Raw genomic sequence first — 14906 nt, 5'->3', positions numbered from 1 at the left:
TTATAAACCTTTAATATCCTCTCCAGTTTCCAAAAAATCCTCCTTAAATTTTTATTTCAGTTGCATTGAGTCTTTGGGTTTATTTAGGAAGGACTGACATTTTTATAATATAAACTATTTTTTTCCTCCAAGATGGTATATCTTTCCATTTAATTCTATCTTTTGAAATATCTTCTTGTGGCATTTTAATGTGTTCTTCATGTAGGTCGTACACATGTCCTAGGAAATTTATACCTAGATATTGTATCTTTTAGGGACTATGATGCATGGAGCTTCCTTGTAATTTTTGGGCTTAATTGGTTATATCTCTCAAATATGTGGACTTTTCATCTCACTGAATTTGTTTTTTTCAGATTTTTGGCTGATTCTAATCAAATCATAGAAAATAAAGAAGATTTATTTTTGACAAGCTGAGATTTTGGTGTTTGTTTTTGCGTTACTCTAGTTATAGGTATAGATTTAATGGCTGGAAGAAGTCTTACGATTCTTTTATTTTAATCTGGTATGTTCAGACTGTTCTCAGAACATTTACGCCCCGTTCTCCTTACAAAAAGTTATGGATTTTCAAATAGGACAATGAACTCTTGTTTCTAAGCGTATACCTCGATGTTCTCTTCTCTGTTGCCATCATTAGCATCTACAGAGACACTCTCACAGATTTGTAGTAAGAATAACTGTAAACAGTAAAGTAAAACCAATAGCCAACATTTGTTGCACTTCCTGTGTCTGATAGCCTGCTAAGTGTTCTGCTTGGACTGTTTCATTTAATTCTCGTCATAATCTCAAATTACTTTCGTTAATCCCCCCACTTTACCGATGAGGAAACTGGCACCGGAAGTTTAGCCACCTGCCAAGGGTTCAGAGCTAGCAGGTGATGGCACCAGACTGCTCAGCTAGAGTCTGACTGCATCACCACACCGTACTCCTTCCCAGGGCCACCTCTCCACAGTGACGTGACCCATTTCCCAATCTCGTTGCCTTTGCCTCTTGTATCTTGCAGTGTTATCGGACTCCCCCTGGACCAACACCTCTGGATCTTGTAAGGGCAGATGCTTTGAACTTCAAGAGATTGGACCCCCTGATTGTCGTTGCGATAACCTGTGTAAGAGCTACAGCAGTTGCTGCCATGACTTTGATGAGCTTTGTCTGAAGACAGGTAGGTAACTTTTGAGTCCTCTCAAGACGAGGCCCTCTGCTGTTATCCTCCCTGGCCTTGCCACCCTGCTTTGGCCAAACCAAACTGTGGGGTTTAGTTTTGCCTCTTGAATGATTGTCAATTGGATTATAAGTATACCCCGTGTGACTGTTGTTTGCATACGAGACCTACCCAAAGGAGGTTTTTTGCAATTGCAGTCATTATCTACTGGTTTCGGAAGTATTTATGGCCAGGCTTTTTTTTCCCCCCCCTTCATCTTCATCATTTCTATCTTTTGCTGTCAACTCCCACACTCACTGCTAGGGCACCTGGGCTGAAACTGTGAACATTCTTAAGGGTTGGGTTTTTCTGCTTTAATTTTAATTTTTTATTTTTGCTTGCCTGCCCAGTTTATAGCATTTGTTTTATTTCATCTTACTGTATGGTAACTATTGGTCTACCCTGATGTAATTCCCCATTCTCTGTGCAGGTGGAAAGGTGTTATGGAATTCTAACATGCTCGTGGGGTCACATGCTCAGGGTAGTTCTTAAATATTCCTTTACAGTCTTCCTGACCTTTCTTTCCGTGTCTTCTATACTGGAACCATCAATAGACCATATGAGCTTCTGAATGTGCATGAGTTGAGAAGAAGCACCTTTGTAGACTTTTGCCACTACACCTTCCCTGGTTCCACATCCTGACGCTTTACAGGACTCTGGAGAGACCTGGTAGGCTCTCGGCCATGCCTCTGGGGCAACATCGTATTCAAACTCTCTGAGAAAGATGACCATCAACCCCGTTCTTAAGATCACTAGAGGAAGAGATTTAATAGCTTCCTTGACAAGTTGTTACTGGTTTTTGAACTTTTATAGTTTAGATGATTCTTTAAAAAATCTAACTCATATTATCTTTGATATTAGCCTTGTCTTTCTAATAATATCATTAGAAACACAGACATTATTCTCCTTTACTAAAGAAGTAGCCCTTGATTCATATGAAAACCAGCACCAGCTCCCTTACTGGTTCTGGTTTGTTTGTTTTTCCCCCCAAATAAGGAGAGTTTTATTAGACTGTTTTCTGTATAATACATTTTCCAAACATGTAGCCATTTTTTTTTTCTTGTTACTTTCCTTTGGAATTTCTCCCAGGTTCCTTAGTTGTGGGCCTGCAAACTTAAATGCTGAGAACCTTGTAAACTGAACATATGGATGGAACAGATGTTCTAGTTGAGTTCTTTGGCTCTAAAACATTATTTCAAACCAGCAGCCTGTGATTGCTTGGTGCCGGGAAACTAACTGATGTTGTGTTTCCTCTCTACCATGAGCATCTGGCCTCTGACATGTCATTTCAGATGCCCGGGTTCCTGATCTTGGGGCTCCTTGCAAAGTTTCGTGGATGTCCTCACTCCAGCTTAGCTCTCTTGGAGTGTAGTTCATGCCTCTCTTCCGAGGTTCAATAAATATGGACTTTAATAACATTTTTAAAGTAGTTTATTTTCCTTTGTACCAAGATAACATATGCCAAATGTGGAAGAATCAAATATCAAATAATAACAACAGGTTGAAGGAGAAAACAAAAGTCTCTGAGGTTCTACTCCAACAGCACAAGCACTCTCTAGAGATAAGCACAGTGTTTCAGTGCAGACCCTGACTACTCTGTGTGTATGTGTATTTATATGAGTGTGTGTGTGTGTGTGTGTGTGTTTGTATTATATACACCTGTGCGAGGGTGTGTCTGCCTTTTGCATGCCTACACAGTATTCCATTGAACAGATGCAACCTGCTTCATTGATCATCATTCAGATTTTCCCCAATTGTTGTTACGAACAATGTATTAGTGAATATTTTTCATGCGTATTTGTATTTTTTTCTATCTTCTTTAAGATAATTCCCAAGGAGTGGGAGTTTGAATCAAAATTTATTTATTTATTTATTTATTTACTTATTTATTTATTTATTTTAAGTTTATTTATTTATTTTGAGAGAGAGAGTGCATGCACGGGGGGTGGGGGGGGTGGAGGGGGAGGGGGAGGGGGAGAGAGAGAGAGGGAGAGAAAGAATCCCAAGCAGGCTCTGCATTGACAGGGGTGCTTTATCCCACGAACCATGAGATCATGACCTGAGCCCAAATGAAGAGTCAGACGCTTAACCAACTGAGCCACCAGGTGCCCCTCAAAGTGCAAATTTTTATGTATATTACAAAATTATACTTCGCAATGTTTCTATTCCTCTCGAAGGCACAAGAGCCTTCCACCACTCCCTTTTCAACATGTTCTCACTTTTAAAATGTATTTTCTCATTTAAAAAAATCTTTTTTATCTTATCTGATAGGTAACACTCTTATTATTCCATAAGATTAGATGTTTTTTCTCTTTATAGCCATGTTTGCTGTGACAATTATGTAGCTGACTGACTCATACCTTGCTTGTAGTTCACACTGAACCCTGACTTTTTAAAATTCCATTCTTACTCAAAGCCGGTAGTTCCTCAATAATTTTAGCTTGTTAATAGTGATGCTTTTTTGTAAACAAAGGGATTTTCTTATATACCAGGGCAAGAATAAAAGCATATTGATTAAGAGTTATTCTTGAATTGGGAAAAATCAGTCAAAGTAACCTTGGAAAATTGCTAACCATTGGGAATAGCAGTTCCTGGATAAAGGAATTCCAAGCATTTAATCTGTTTGGGAATAGAAGGCAGAGGAAGTAGGGATATCAAAAAACAGAGAATGGAATTTGGATACAAAGGTAATTCTAAAAGAGTGGAAAGTCAACAGTAGTTGCATGGTTTTCTAGCATGGCAACGAATACCTCCGTATCCATTTATTCACTTAGCAGAGTGTCTGTTGGTAGAATATTGTTTTAAAATTTTTTAAATGTTTATTTACTTTTGAGGGACAGAGAGACAGAACATGAGCAGGGGAAGAGCAGAGAGAGAGAGAGAGGGAGACACAGCATCCGAAGCAGGCTCCCTGCTCTGAGCTGTCAGCACAGAGCCTGACGTGGGGCTTGAACTCACCAGCTGTGAGTTGCTTCCTAAAATCATTGCCTTCTACTTATGACAAGTTTTAAGAGATGAAGACCTCAAGCATCCTTAGCTCAAGAGGGCTTTCTTGACCATTCCATGTCAAGTAGCATCCCCTTTCCACCCTATCACTATCAATACCATCCGGTTATTTCCTTCATAGCACTTAGCACAGGCTGAATTTATCTTGTTTTTGCTTATGGTCTGTCTTTCCCAGTTGGAAAGTAAGCTTCTTGAAGATATTGTGTCTTGTCTTTCTGTTCTTCACAACCTCCCCAGCACCTAGAACATGGAGAACATAATAGAAATATTTCTTGAATAAATGAATTAATTATAAAGTTTCTCAATACATCAATCCTGAATTTAAAGAGTCATATTTTATTTTCATGGTAATTTGCAATGAGATTTAATGAATGTTCATGGAACACCTAGCATGGGCCAGGCACAGTCTCAGGCATCGGAGAATCAGTGGTGAAAAGAGAGATGTGATTTTTTTCTTTTCTGCTTTGGAGGTTCCAGTCTAGTGGATGAAAAGTCAAACCAAAAAGTACAGCACTCTCTTTAAGATGAAAACAATTTTCTAAATATTTTCTCTTGATAGAGTTAAGCCATGATGTTCAGACAGAAATCTGTAACTCACCTACTGGTCTCCTTGAGAGTAGGGCCTGTGATCTCTCACTGTATAGGCAGGGACCACATTTTGGTCAATGGTTGGAACTGTGAGTGTTGTTATATCCCTTTATACTCCACATGCCTGTTTCAGACTTTAACCTTGGGTTGCAACTTAAGGCAAGTAGAGGCCATTTGGTTACATTATCATTTGTATTTAAATCCAGCTCATTAAAGTCAAGTAAAGCTACTTTGGGAAATAAAAGAGCCCAGCCAGCTATGTCGTGACTATGCCTGTAAGGATAGAAACTCCTGTCACAAACCTTACATACCATGCATTTTGCTGGGGTTTTCAGTACAGTTCATAAATGGTAAGGGTTCCATTGTGCCAAAGGAGCCCAATTATGTTTGGCTTTGTACTCTGATTTGAAAAATTAGGAATTCAACCTATTTGTAAATCCTCCAAATATCATCTAGGCTTTAGGCCAACTCTAATTTCACAAGCAGATTAAATGACGTGGGATTTTAGCTCTTTTTGTTGGCAACGCCTGTAAGCAACCGAGGCCTCTTTCGTTTGGTTTGTGTGAAGGAGTGAAAGTGTTTTATTGTGCCGATTTCAGCCGGCGGCTGGGAGTGTACGAAGGACAGATGCGGAGAAGTCAGGAACGAAGACAATGCTTGTCACTGCTCGGAAGACTGCTTGGCCAGGGGAGACTGCTGTACTAATTACCAAGTGGTTTGCAAAGGTACATGTTTCCGTGGGTTGGCTGGAGCTTTGAACGAGTAAAAACTGGAGATGCTCCAAGGAATCTTGGATGTTGTGGATATAACACCTTGGATATGGGTTTGGGAGGAAGGAATGAGTTGTGTTTTTTAATTTCTCATGTTTCTTTCTTAGTTTTGCTTCCCTGCCTTTCACTGATCCGACATAATCAGGAAATACCCCCACATTCCATAATTTGGTGGAATCATAATAATGAAGAGATTTCTTTTTTTTTCAATATATGAAATTTATTGTCAACTTGGTTTCCATACAACACCCAGTGCTCATCCCAAAAGGTGCCCTCCTCAATACCCATCACCCACCCTCCCCTCCCTCCCACCCCCCATCAACCCTCAGTTTGTTCTCAGTTTTTAAGAGTCTCTTATGCTTTGGCTCTCTCCCACTAAAGTTGTTGTGTTGGTCTTCCATCAGGTTTTCTAAAAGCGGTGCCTGAGGCAGGACTCCATATTTGGAGTTTATTGAGGGAATGCTCTCTGCAGCAAAACCTTGTGAGGGAACAAGGGAGGCGGGGCAGGGGGGGAGCCAAGCAAGGACTTGGTTTTAGGTGGAGTCTCACCTTGGCCCGTGTTCCTGCAGGCTCTGGAAATTAAATTGCAGAGTCCTTACCCTTGAGGCAAGGGGGCATGGCTTTTGTACCCATTGCACGTGAGCTGTAAACCGAGGCACGAGCAGCAGCCTGAAGGTGGGCGTACTAGCTGGTAAAGAGGATCAGGGTACCGGCAGCTCCCGTTATATCCCAAAGCTATGTATACATATCTGCTGACTTTGTATGGTTGATTGCAGAATGTGATGGTTTTATTCCAGTAATAAATACTAGTCACTGGACTAAAGAAACTATGAAGGATGCAGTTTCTGTCTTTAAGGAGTTTAAGTCGCCCTAGCGTTCACTTAACAGCAATGAATGGCAAGATCCAAGAATCTTTATGTGAGCTTTGTGAGTCCCTTTTTCTTGTGTCCTTCCTCCTAACTGTGACACGGAACATTTAAGAAGAATTTCTGTTAAGAGATTTCAGGGAGAAAGCAAATCTGTTCTGAAATGTGTTTAGTGTTCAGTTTGTGGCAAGAAGGTATTGCGTTAATCCTGAGTTTGGAAAATTTCCCCTACCCAAACAATTATCGTAATTTTGGATAAAGCATAAAATTGATCGGGAATTTTATCCCTTTTTTATTTCCCTATGTAACAAATGAAACAATAAACCACAAAGGCTGTTAAAAGACAGAATAGAGAAAGAGTCCTAAGTGTCACCAGTCATTGAATCATTAAACATCGGCTTTTGCTGGTGTAAAATTCTAGTTGCAGTACTTTTGCGAAGCCCAGTGTGAGCCCTGGATTGCTTCGTATGTGGTAAAGCTCCCCCTGTTTTAAGGAGCCTGTTACTACTTACCCAGTTGTCAGGAGTCAGTCTTGATGACCAGGGACATTTCCAGTGCTCTTTACATGGGACCCATTTCTCCAAAGTCTTGATCACAAATTTTTCTTATAGTCAAAACACATGATTTTTATTTGTCTTAGGACAATTTGAAGCAAATGCTTTGTGATAATTTTCCTTTTCTCCTAAGGAAGCCTCGTTTGTGTGTGTGTTTGATTTTAAACCTGAGCTCTTTTGTGTTCTCCATTCTTGATGGGTTAACTCAGGAAAGCTCTCAGACTTTGGTGGAAGATAAAAGTGAAAGATGGCATTGATTTTTATTCCTAAATTCATGGGCTGTACACAGATTCACTGGCAAGCAATCTCTTTCGTGCAGTTTTCCATCTATCATCCCTGAGTAGTCTAAGCCTTTTCCCGCAGCTAAAGGGAAGTTGTGCCATCCTTTCTATGGCTTTGAGATGTCCGGTGGTGGAGAAAAGAATGTTCCATCTAATGACCAAACAGTTTATTTCTGGAGGGAAACAAACATGGAATTTTGTTCGCTGACGCCACTGGTGTTTTTATCTACAAACCATTTAGACTCAGAAGGCTCTTGTAAACACCACTTGGGGCTATTAAATATTAGCTTTCCCATTATGTATGGGTGTCCTTCAGTGAGCCAAACCAACATTGGACTTCATTTGAGTGTTTCTGTTTCGATGGTATCCCATAAGCAACAAGTATCAAACAGGACACAGGTCCTGCAATTGCAGCCTTTAAGGCTCTGGCTGGCATTTACAATGAGATTCACAAGTGAATTTACCCACTTTTTCTTCTAGGAGAGACACATTGGGTCGATGATGACTGTGAGGAAATAAAGGCCCCGGAATGCCCCGCAGGGTAAGTGCATTTTATAAAGATTATGAAGTTTTATATATTAGTGGACAACCTGTCACAGGTTTGTCAGGGTAAACGGTTACAAGAAATGTAAAGCTGAAATCCTCTTATACAGGCAAACTTATACTCGAGGACCTATAAGTGATTAATCAATCAAAAGCTAAAGTTCACCTCTTTCTCTTATTGCCTCTGCCTGTACTGGAGACTGAGTATCCTCTGTGTTTCACTATAGTTGAAGATTTTACAAAGCGTGTCCAAATATCGCTGAAGATGGAAAGAAACATTTCTGGCATTGATTTGGGTTTTTGGGGTTTTTTTTGTTTTTCTTTTTGTTTTCCAGTGTGTTTTCCTGAAGTGCTGCTTTTGCCTTGTAGGGGGCGGGGGCGGGGGGAGGAGAGGAGGACCATAGAGCTTCTCAGAAATATCCAAGATGGTAACTCCTACCAGATGCTGCAGAAACTTCACAAACTACGGAAGCAGGGTTTTGCTGGGGTGCGGCCAAGCTGGAGTGACACCCCACAGCTCAAGTGCGACCAGCATAAGGCACTTATTACGCCTTCCAGGAAACTGTTGAAAATTCATGGACCCTTAAAATGCCTGGCAGAAAATACATTTTCAACAAGTGTGTTTTCATGAATGTATTTGCTCAAGTGTATTTTTGTCTTAGGCGGCACGGCCTGTGTCACAAAATCCAAGCATTGTCATACTGTCTTTATTTTCGTTTCCTTTTTAGTTTTAATGAGCCACTTGAACTTCTTTGGACTTTTAGAATGGAATGGCGATGGTTTCTGACTGCTTAAAATATGTTCAGTTATTTTTGAGACAAAAGCAGTCTAGTGGTAGAATGAAACGATAATAGTAAGGATTAGAATGAACTCTTTTATAGTATTCTTCTAAGTGCTTTATACGTGACCCATGTGAAATACACCTCATTTATCATGTGGCTTCCAATAAACTCAAGCCGGTGCTTGCTGAGTTATCTTCAAGCTATCAGAAAAAGTTTTGCACCTAGTTTAGTATTCTTAGGTCTGACTCAACAATTACATCCTCAGAATATAACAAAGGACAAAAGAATGTAACGAATGTGAATCTCACATTTCATCAGATTCTGCCCTAGATGGGTATGGATAGTCAGGTCCTTTACTGATGAACTTTTTAAAGATCTTCGACAATTTTAATTATTTTTAAAGTTATTTTAGGATTAAATCTAAAAGAATTCTAAGTTTTAGTTCCAGTGACAGGAGTGCTGTGGCTATTAATTTCATATTCATTTACTTCAGTCATCCATTCATTTATGTGTCTGATAAATATATTTATTGAAGCCCTACTATAGGTCCACAAAATGGAAAGATAAATAAGATACAAAGAATGGCAAAAGAGGTATGAATTAATATTTTAAAGGAATTGAAACATGTGAACAACTAACATTATAGAAGAGGAAGCCTTCAGCTGGATTTCAAGGAATGCATAAGAGTTTTCCAGGCAGCAGATGGGAGAATACATATTCCAGGCAAATATAGCAACTTTATACCCTGTGAACAACCTTGTTCGCAATGCGAGAGGCAACAGAGGAGAAAGTCTATTAGGGGAAATCTGGAGTCCGGTCCCTTGCCTGGCCCTTTTATGATCTTGGTCATTTAACTCTGGACTTTGGTCATCACAAATGTGACGTGGCCAGAAGCCCAGGCTTGTATGGATATCCTCATTTGAAGTTTCATCTTGGAAATTTCCTGGTCCCAATTGTTGAGAATGACTAGGTGTAATGGACACTTTATAGCAGCAAGTTTTCTAAAGTGGAATATGTTACTGTTTAAGGTTTGTTCGCCCTCCATTAATCATCTTTTCTGTGGATGGTTTCCGAGCATCCTACATGAAGAAAGGCAGCAAGGTCATGCCTAACATTGAAAAGCTAAGTAAGTCATTTTCATGCTGTATTCTCGTCAGTATTCGTGGTCTGCACAGTAAATGCTTAGCTGTGGGCTTTGAGAGCTACGGACACGCGGCTTTAGATGTGTTTTATCATACGAGAGTGAAGGTAACACAAGTCTTTGATAGTTTATGAAGCGGATTCCCACACGTGAGGTAGCTCCTGCTGGTCCTCTTGTCCTAACATCTGAAATTCTGTTCCTAGGGTCCTGCGGCACACACTCTCCCTACATGAGGCCCGTGTACCCAACAAAAACTTTCCCTAACTTATACACTTTGGCCACTGTAAGTATTTTTTCAAATAATATAGATTCCGAGGGTGTGGATGTAGACCTCATCCTGAAGTGACTTAAAGGGAGATTCCCAAAAACATGTTTCTTAATGTTTAAAGACAATCTTTTCGTTTTCTATCTTGTCTGAGTGAGTCGTTCCCAGTAAATGTCTTTTACAGTTGTGTGGACGACTGAACTTCACTGCAGGTTCAAAACTGAACACTTTTTTCCAGGCGCAGTTCTGTTGGAGCACGTACATTAAACCTCTCTCAAATACCACAAGATCTATTGTGTATTTTCGGAATTTTTAAATAACAGTGTTGACTTCAAGGCCATTCTGTTTTCGTTTGTAGATACTCCCAATCCTATCTTGCTTTCTTCTTTAAAAACGTAATTTTGTTTATTTTATTATTATGATGATCATTATATTTTGAGAGAGAGGGCACAAGTGAGCAAGGGGAGAGAAAGAGAAGGAGAGAGAGAGAGAGAAAGAGAGAGAGAGAGAAAGAGAGAGAGAAGTGGGGCTCACCCCATGAGGGGCTTGAGCTTGCCCGAAGCGGGACTCAAACTCACACACTGTGAGATCATGACCTGAGCTGAAGTCAGATGCTTAACCAACTGAGCCACCCAGGCAGCTCTATTTATTTTACTATTATGATTGATTTGAGGGGTTCTGGGATAGAAATAGAACTTAAGGAAAAGGAAGAGTGTATTTTAAGTAGAAGCTTCTTTGGAGGCAATAAGTAAATTTCCATCTCAAAGTTAATTTACTGTAATGAAAATTATTGTCATCTTATTAAATTGCAACAGTTAAAAAAAACCCAAATATTAAATTTCTTACAATCATGTTAAGTCTCTCAGATAGCTTATAATTAGTCCATAGATAATACTCATGTTTGCTCAGACATATATAAAGTCTCTATATATCTTATATAAATTTGGAAATTAAATATTGTTATAAAGCCTCCTATGACAAAAAAATTTATGATAGATCAAACAGGTACAGACTATTACATTGTTATTTTAACAATAAATTTGCTTTTACACAAAGGGACTGTATCCGGAATCACATGGAATTGTTGGCAATTCAATGTATGATCCTGTATTTGATGCCACTTTCCATCTGCGAGGGCGAGAGAAATTTAATCATAGATGGTGGGGAGGTCAACCGGTAAGTTTTGCATTTTTTATGTGTGTATTTGTGTGCTGAAACATTTCATCCCCAAATTTGTTACCTGTAAAAAAGATGCCTAAAATTTCCTCATACTTGGCAATGTTTCTGTCTTTTGGTATTTTATATATATGTGTACACACAATATTTATGTGTATATGTGTGTACACAATATGTATATATATCCATATATGTATATACAGTATTTATGTATGTGTGTATACCTATTACACACATGCATAAATAATGTGTGTACATATATATGTTCATATGTCTACGTGTGTGTGTGTGTGTGTGTGTGTGTGTAGGTGAGGTTATGATTATAAAAGTGTGAGGTGATAAGTGTCTTCATTAGGCAGGTGGTGATGGAAATGGTGACGGGGGCTGAATTTCAGAAACATTTTGAGGAAGGAATATATAGTCATATCTTACTGATTTGCCAGATTTATGGGTACAATGAAAAAGAGAAGTGAATGACTATGACTACCCCAAAATTTTAGCTCAGGTGCCATATGAATAGAAACAGGGAAGCTTGCTGAAAAGAAAAAAAAAAAAAAAAAAGAACTCAACAATGAAACCCACAGTAAGTTCATAATTCTTTTGTTTAATCCGTTTTTTGAAATTCTTGGAAGTTACATGTAAGTGGAATTATACCTTAATTTTGGACCAGCAAATTAATACTTTGAAAGAACTCATCCTGTTTACTTCAGCTCCGATGGGTGGGCAGAAAGTAAAAAGGGATGTAGATGGCTTTCTACATAGTATTTTTCCTATGACTGTTTGTATGGTTGGGCAACTTGCTTTGGTCAGACATGAGCAAAATAGCAACATGAGGCCATAGTTGTTGAATGTGCAGAATTGAACCGAGTGCGCACGACCCTGGGTAGAAGGGTCAGAATCTCCACAGGAGCACAGCCCCGTACACGCAGTCATTGAAACGCATGTAGGAGAAAGATGGCAAATGGTTCCACCTCGTGTCGACTCTGATTGGAGGCTCCCGCCTTTGTGCAATCTGCTATGGCAAAGAGAGTGACCAGTGTCTGCATATACCCATGAATCTACTATCCCTAAACGGTCCCACAGCTGGAAATGTTTGCTGCAATCTATGGGCAAAATGGAGAATATAAAGTAAGAGAAAAATGGTAATGCTCTTTGATAAAAGGTCATTTGTGATAAAAAAAGATTCATAACCAAGAAGTATGCAAGGTTAAATATGGGCTTTTCATAAACAAACAAACACTGGAGTACTTCTTGTATGTCTGCAGAAGTATTTCTTTATAGTAGAGGTTTTGATTCTGCTGTCTTCATTCAGGCTGGACTCCCCGAAGTCTGTGATGACCTAAGTTGTGAGCATAGTAAAATTTGTTTACAAGGTGGATTTCATAAAGTTTATGATAGAGGAACATTTTACGTGTAAATGCAATGATTGAAATTAGAGTTCTCTCAAGCTATTATTATTAGTTGGTTTTTTATATTAATTTTGTCGTGGAAGCAAACTTGCCTGAAGAACCACAAAGGATATAGAGACAAATAGTAATTTTATCAAAGTGGATCACCTTACACCAAGTGTTGACCTTAGTTTCCCTCTAGGTTGGCAGGACTCAGAAGATGAGTCCACATCTTCATTAATTTCTGCAGAAGCAGAGCAGAGGCAATGCCGTTAACTTGCCCAATGGAGTGAAGTCTCTGTTTCAATCCTGTTTGCCTGTTTCCCAACTAACTCTCAAAGTTGATAGATTTGACCAAGTTCAGTATTTTCCTAGTGTTGACAGAGATTTAGAGAGAAACTGATTTGTGTTTCTATCTTCTTGAACAAGAGGACACTAAAAGAATTTCAAGGAACATAGTAGCTATCATTTAAAAACATCTTACTGAAATTTGGCATAGAAGAAGAACATATGGATGGAAACTCTAGGAACTACAGAATAAGAGTATAAGAAACTATAAATATTATAAGAAAAGATGAGCCTTAATAAATATTTCTCAAGCATTTATCTCATCCTCTCAGAGGTTTATACATTTCACAAAATCACCAGTGAAAAAAATAATTGAGGTAGAGAAAATATTTATAAAAACCTTAGGTATTTACATTAAACTTAACTTATTTTTACTGAATGATTAAAGCATGAAAGACATTTGGCTAAATAATAAAGGAGCCAGATTAAAAGGTAAACAAGAACCACTCTTATCCTAGTTTGAAATTTAATAGATGGGGTGAGGCACTTGTATAGTGTCCCATCTGACAATTTGAATCTCACCATTAGGTTTCCAAAAAAAATTTCTATAATTTAATTTCACCTTATTTTTAAAGTTTATTTATTTAATTTGAGAGAGAGAGAGAGAGAGAGAGAGAGAGAGAGAGAGAGAGAGAGAATGCATGAGTGCAGTGGTGGGGCAGAGAGAGAGGGAGAGACACAATCCCAGGCAGGCTCCACGCTTACCGTAGAGTGCTATGTGAGGCGTGATCTCACAACTATGAGATCATGACCTGAGCTGAACTAAAGAGTTAGATGCTTAACTGATTGGGCTACACAGGCACCCCTCACATTTTTTTTTTAACACTGATATAGCCATTTTAGCAAACTCAAGTCTGCTTTTAATTTGTTAATCTTCAGAATGTGCTATTAAAAGTTGTTATTCACTTTATGATGCCACATTTCTCATACTTATTTTTATGGGATTCCTCTCATTGTTGTTGCTTTACAGTTGTAGTTACTTTTTTCCAATTACAAAATTATGTTCTGTACTCTTCCTGGAGTTCCTTAAGTGTGTTTGTTTCTTTGAAAAATCTCTCTGCTCTAATCATGCAATTTCTGATAGTAAGGTATCTCAGTGGGAAATTCCCCGTTCAGTTTCAATCTGGACCCAGCAAAGTGGAGAGTGAATGAGACTCCAAGGGGTGCACGAAACATGGAGATTTGAGAAAAAAAAGTCCAACACCCCACCATCATGCAAGTTCTCTAAAGCCACAGTTTCCAGAGCAGGGCATTTCTAAGAGAAACGGAGGCATTCTTATCATTCCTTAAGCTGCTTAGCCTACAGTTGTTTCTGCCAGTGTTGGTGATGCAATGAGTTGGTCCTGAGACCATCCTCATGAATTACAGTAGTGTGAAAATACAAGAACAATGGCATGTTGGAGAAAGAGACGGCAAAGAGAAGAATGACATTAGAACAGAAGTGAATTTCCAGGTCAAAGGGATGCCTTGATGCAAAGCGCAAGTGGTTGCCTCCCCCTCTTCCTGTCTATTTTATTAACCTGCTAGTGGGTGGTTTTGCTTTCTTTTAAGGAAAGTTGTACCCTTTATTCTTTTACCCTTTGTTTCTTTTCCCTAGATTGCTATAAATCTGGTTTTGTTCTTTTTTTTACTGTATTAATGTATTTAAGATGGACTCTGCTCTGTATTTAGAGTGCTGTAAATGCTCACGTGGCCACTTTGCTACTGGACTCATAATTATTTATAAGCCTTTCAAATGTCAGTTGAAGTCTCTGTCCCTAGGTAGTCACTAAATTCCCCCAGCCCTGGCTAAGCTCAGAGACCCTCCTTTGGGTTTTCATATTATTTCTGTCATAAATTCGACCATATATTTTTGAAATTATTCACGTATCTGCTTTAGTCTATGGGTCCCCTGGGGGTAGAATCTCTTTTTTCTCAGTCCCTAACCCACAGCCTGACACAGTTAGGTGTCCCACTACTGTGTCTTGAATTGCACTGCACCCTCTCTGACGCCTGGTTTTTAT

At 39.0% G+C, this 14906-nt stretch overlaps 1 protein-coding gene across 7 annotated transcripts in view; it reads left to right on the top strand.

Annotated features, from left to right (window-relative positions):
* ENPP2 (ectonucleotide pyrophosphatase/phosphodiesterase 2) overlaps nt 1-14906 on the top strand; it is a 110366-nt gene that overhangs the window by 39829 nt on the left and 55631 nt on the right. For all 7 annotated transcript variants that reach the window (XM_042923300.1, XM_042923302.1, XM_042923304.1 and 4 more), the window contains exons 3-8: nt 1001-1156; nt 5389-5514; nt 7741-7801; nt 9614-9711; nt 9930-10009; nt 11048-11167. In XM_042923300.1, the coding sequence (XP_042779234.1) occupies nt 1001-1156; nt 5389-5514; nt 7741-7801; nt 9614-9711; nt 9930-10009; nt 11048-11167 (641 nt within the window). The remainder of the gene's footprint in view (nt 1-1000; nt 1157-5388; nt 5515-7740; nt 7802-9613; nt 9712-9929; nt 10010-11047; nt 11168-14906) is intronic.

This window comes from Panthera leo, chromosome F2 (genome assembly GCF_018350215.1).
Source record: "Panthera leo isolate Ple1 chromosome F2, P.leo_Ple1_pat1.1, whole genome shotgun sequence".
Taxonomy (NCBI): domain Eukaryota; kingdom Metazoa; phylum Chordata; class Mammalia; order Carnivora; family Felidae; genus Panthera; species Panthera leo.
This window is presented reverse-complemented; position numbering and strand designations above follow the sequence as displayed.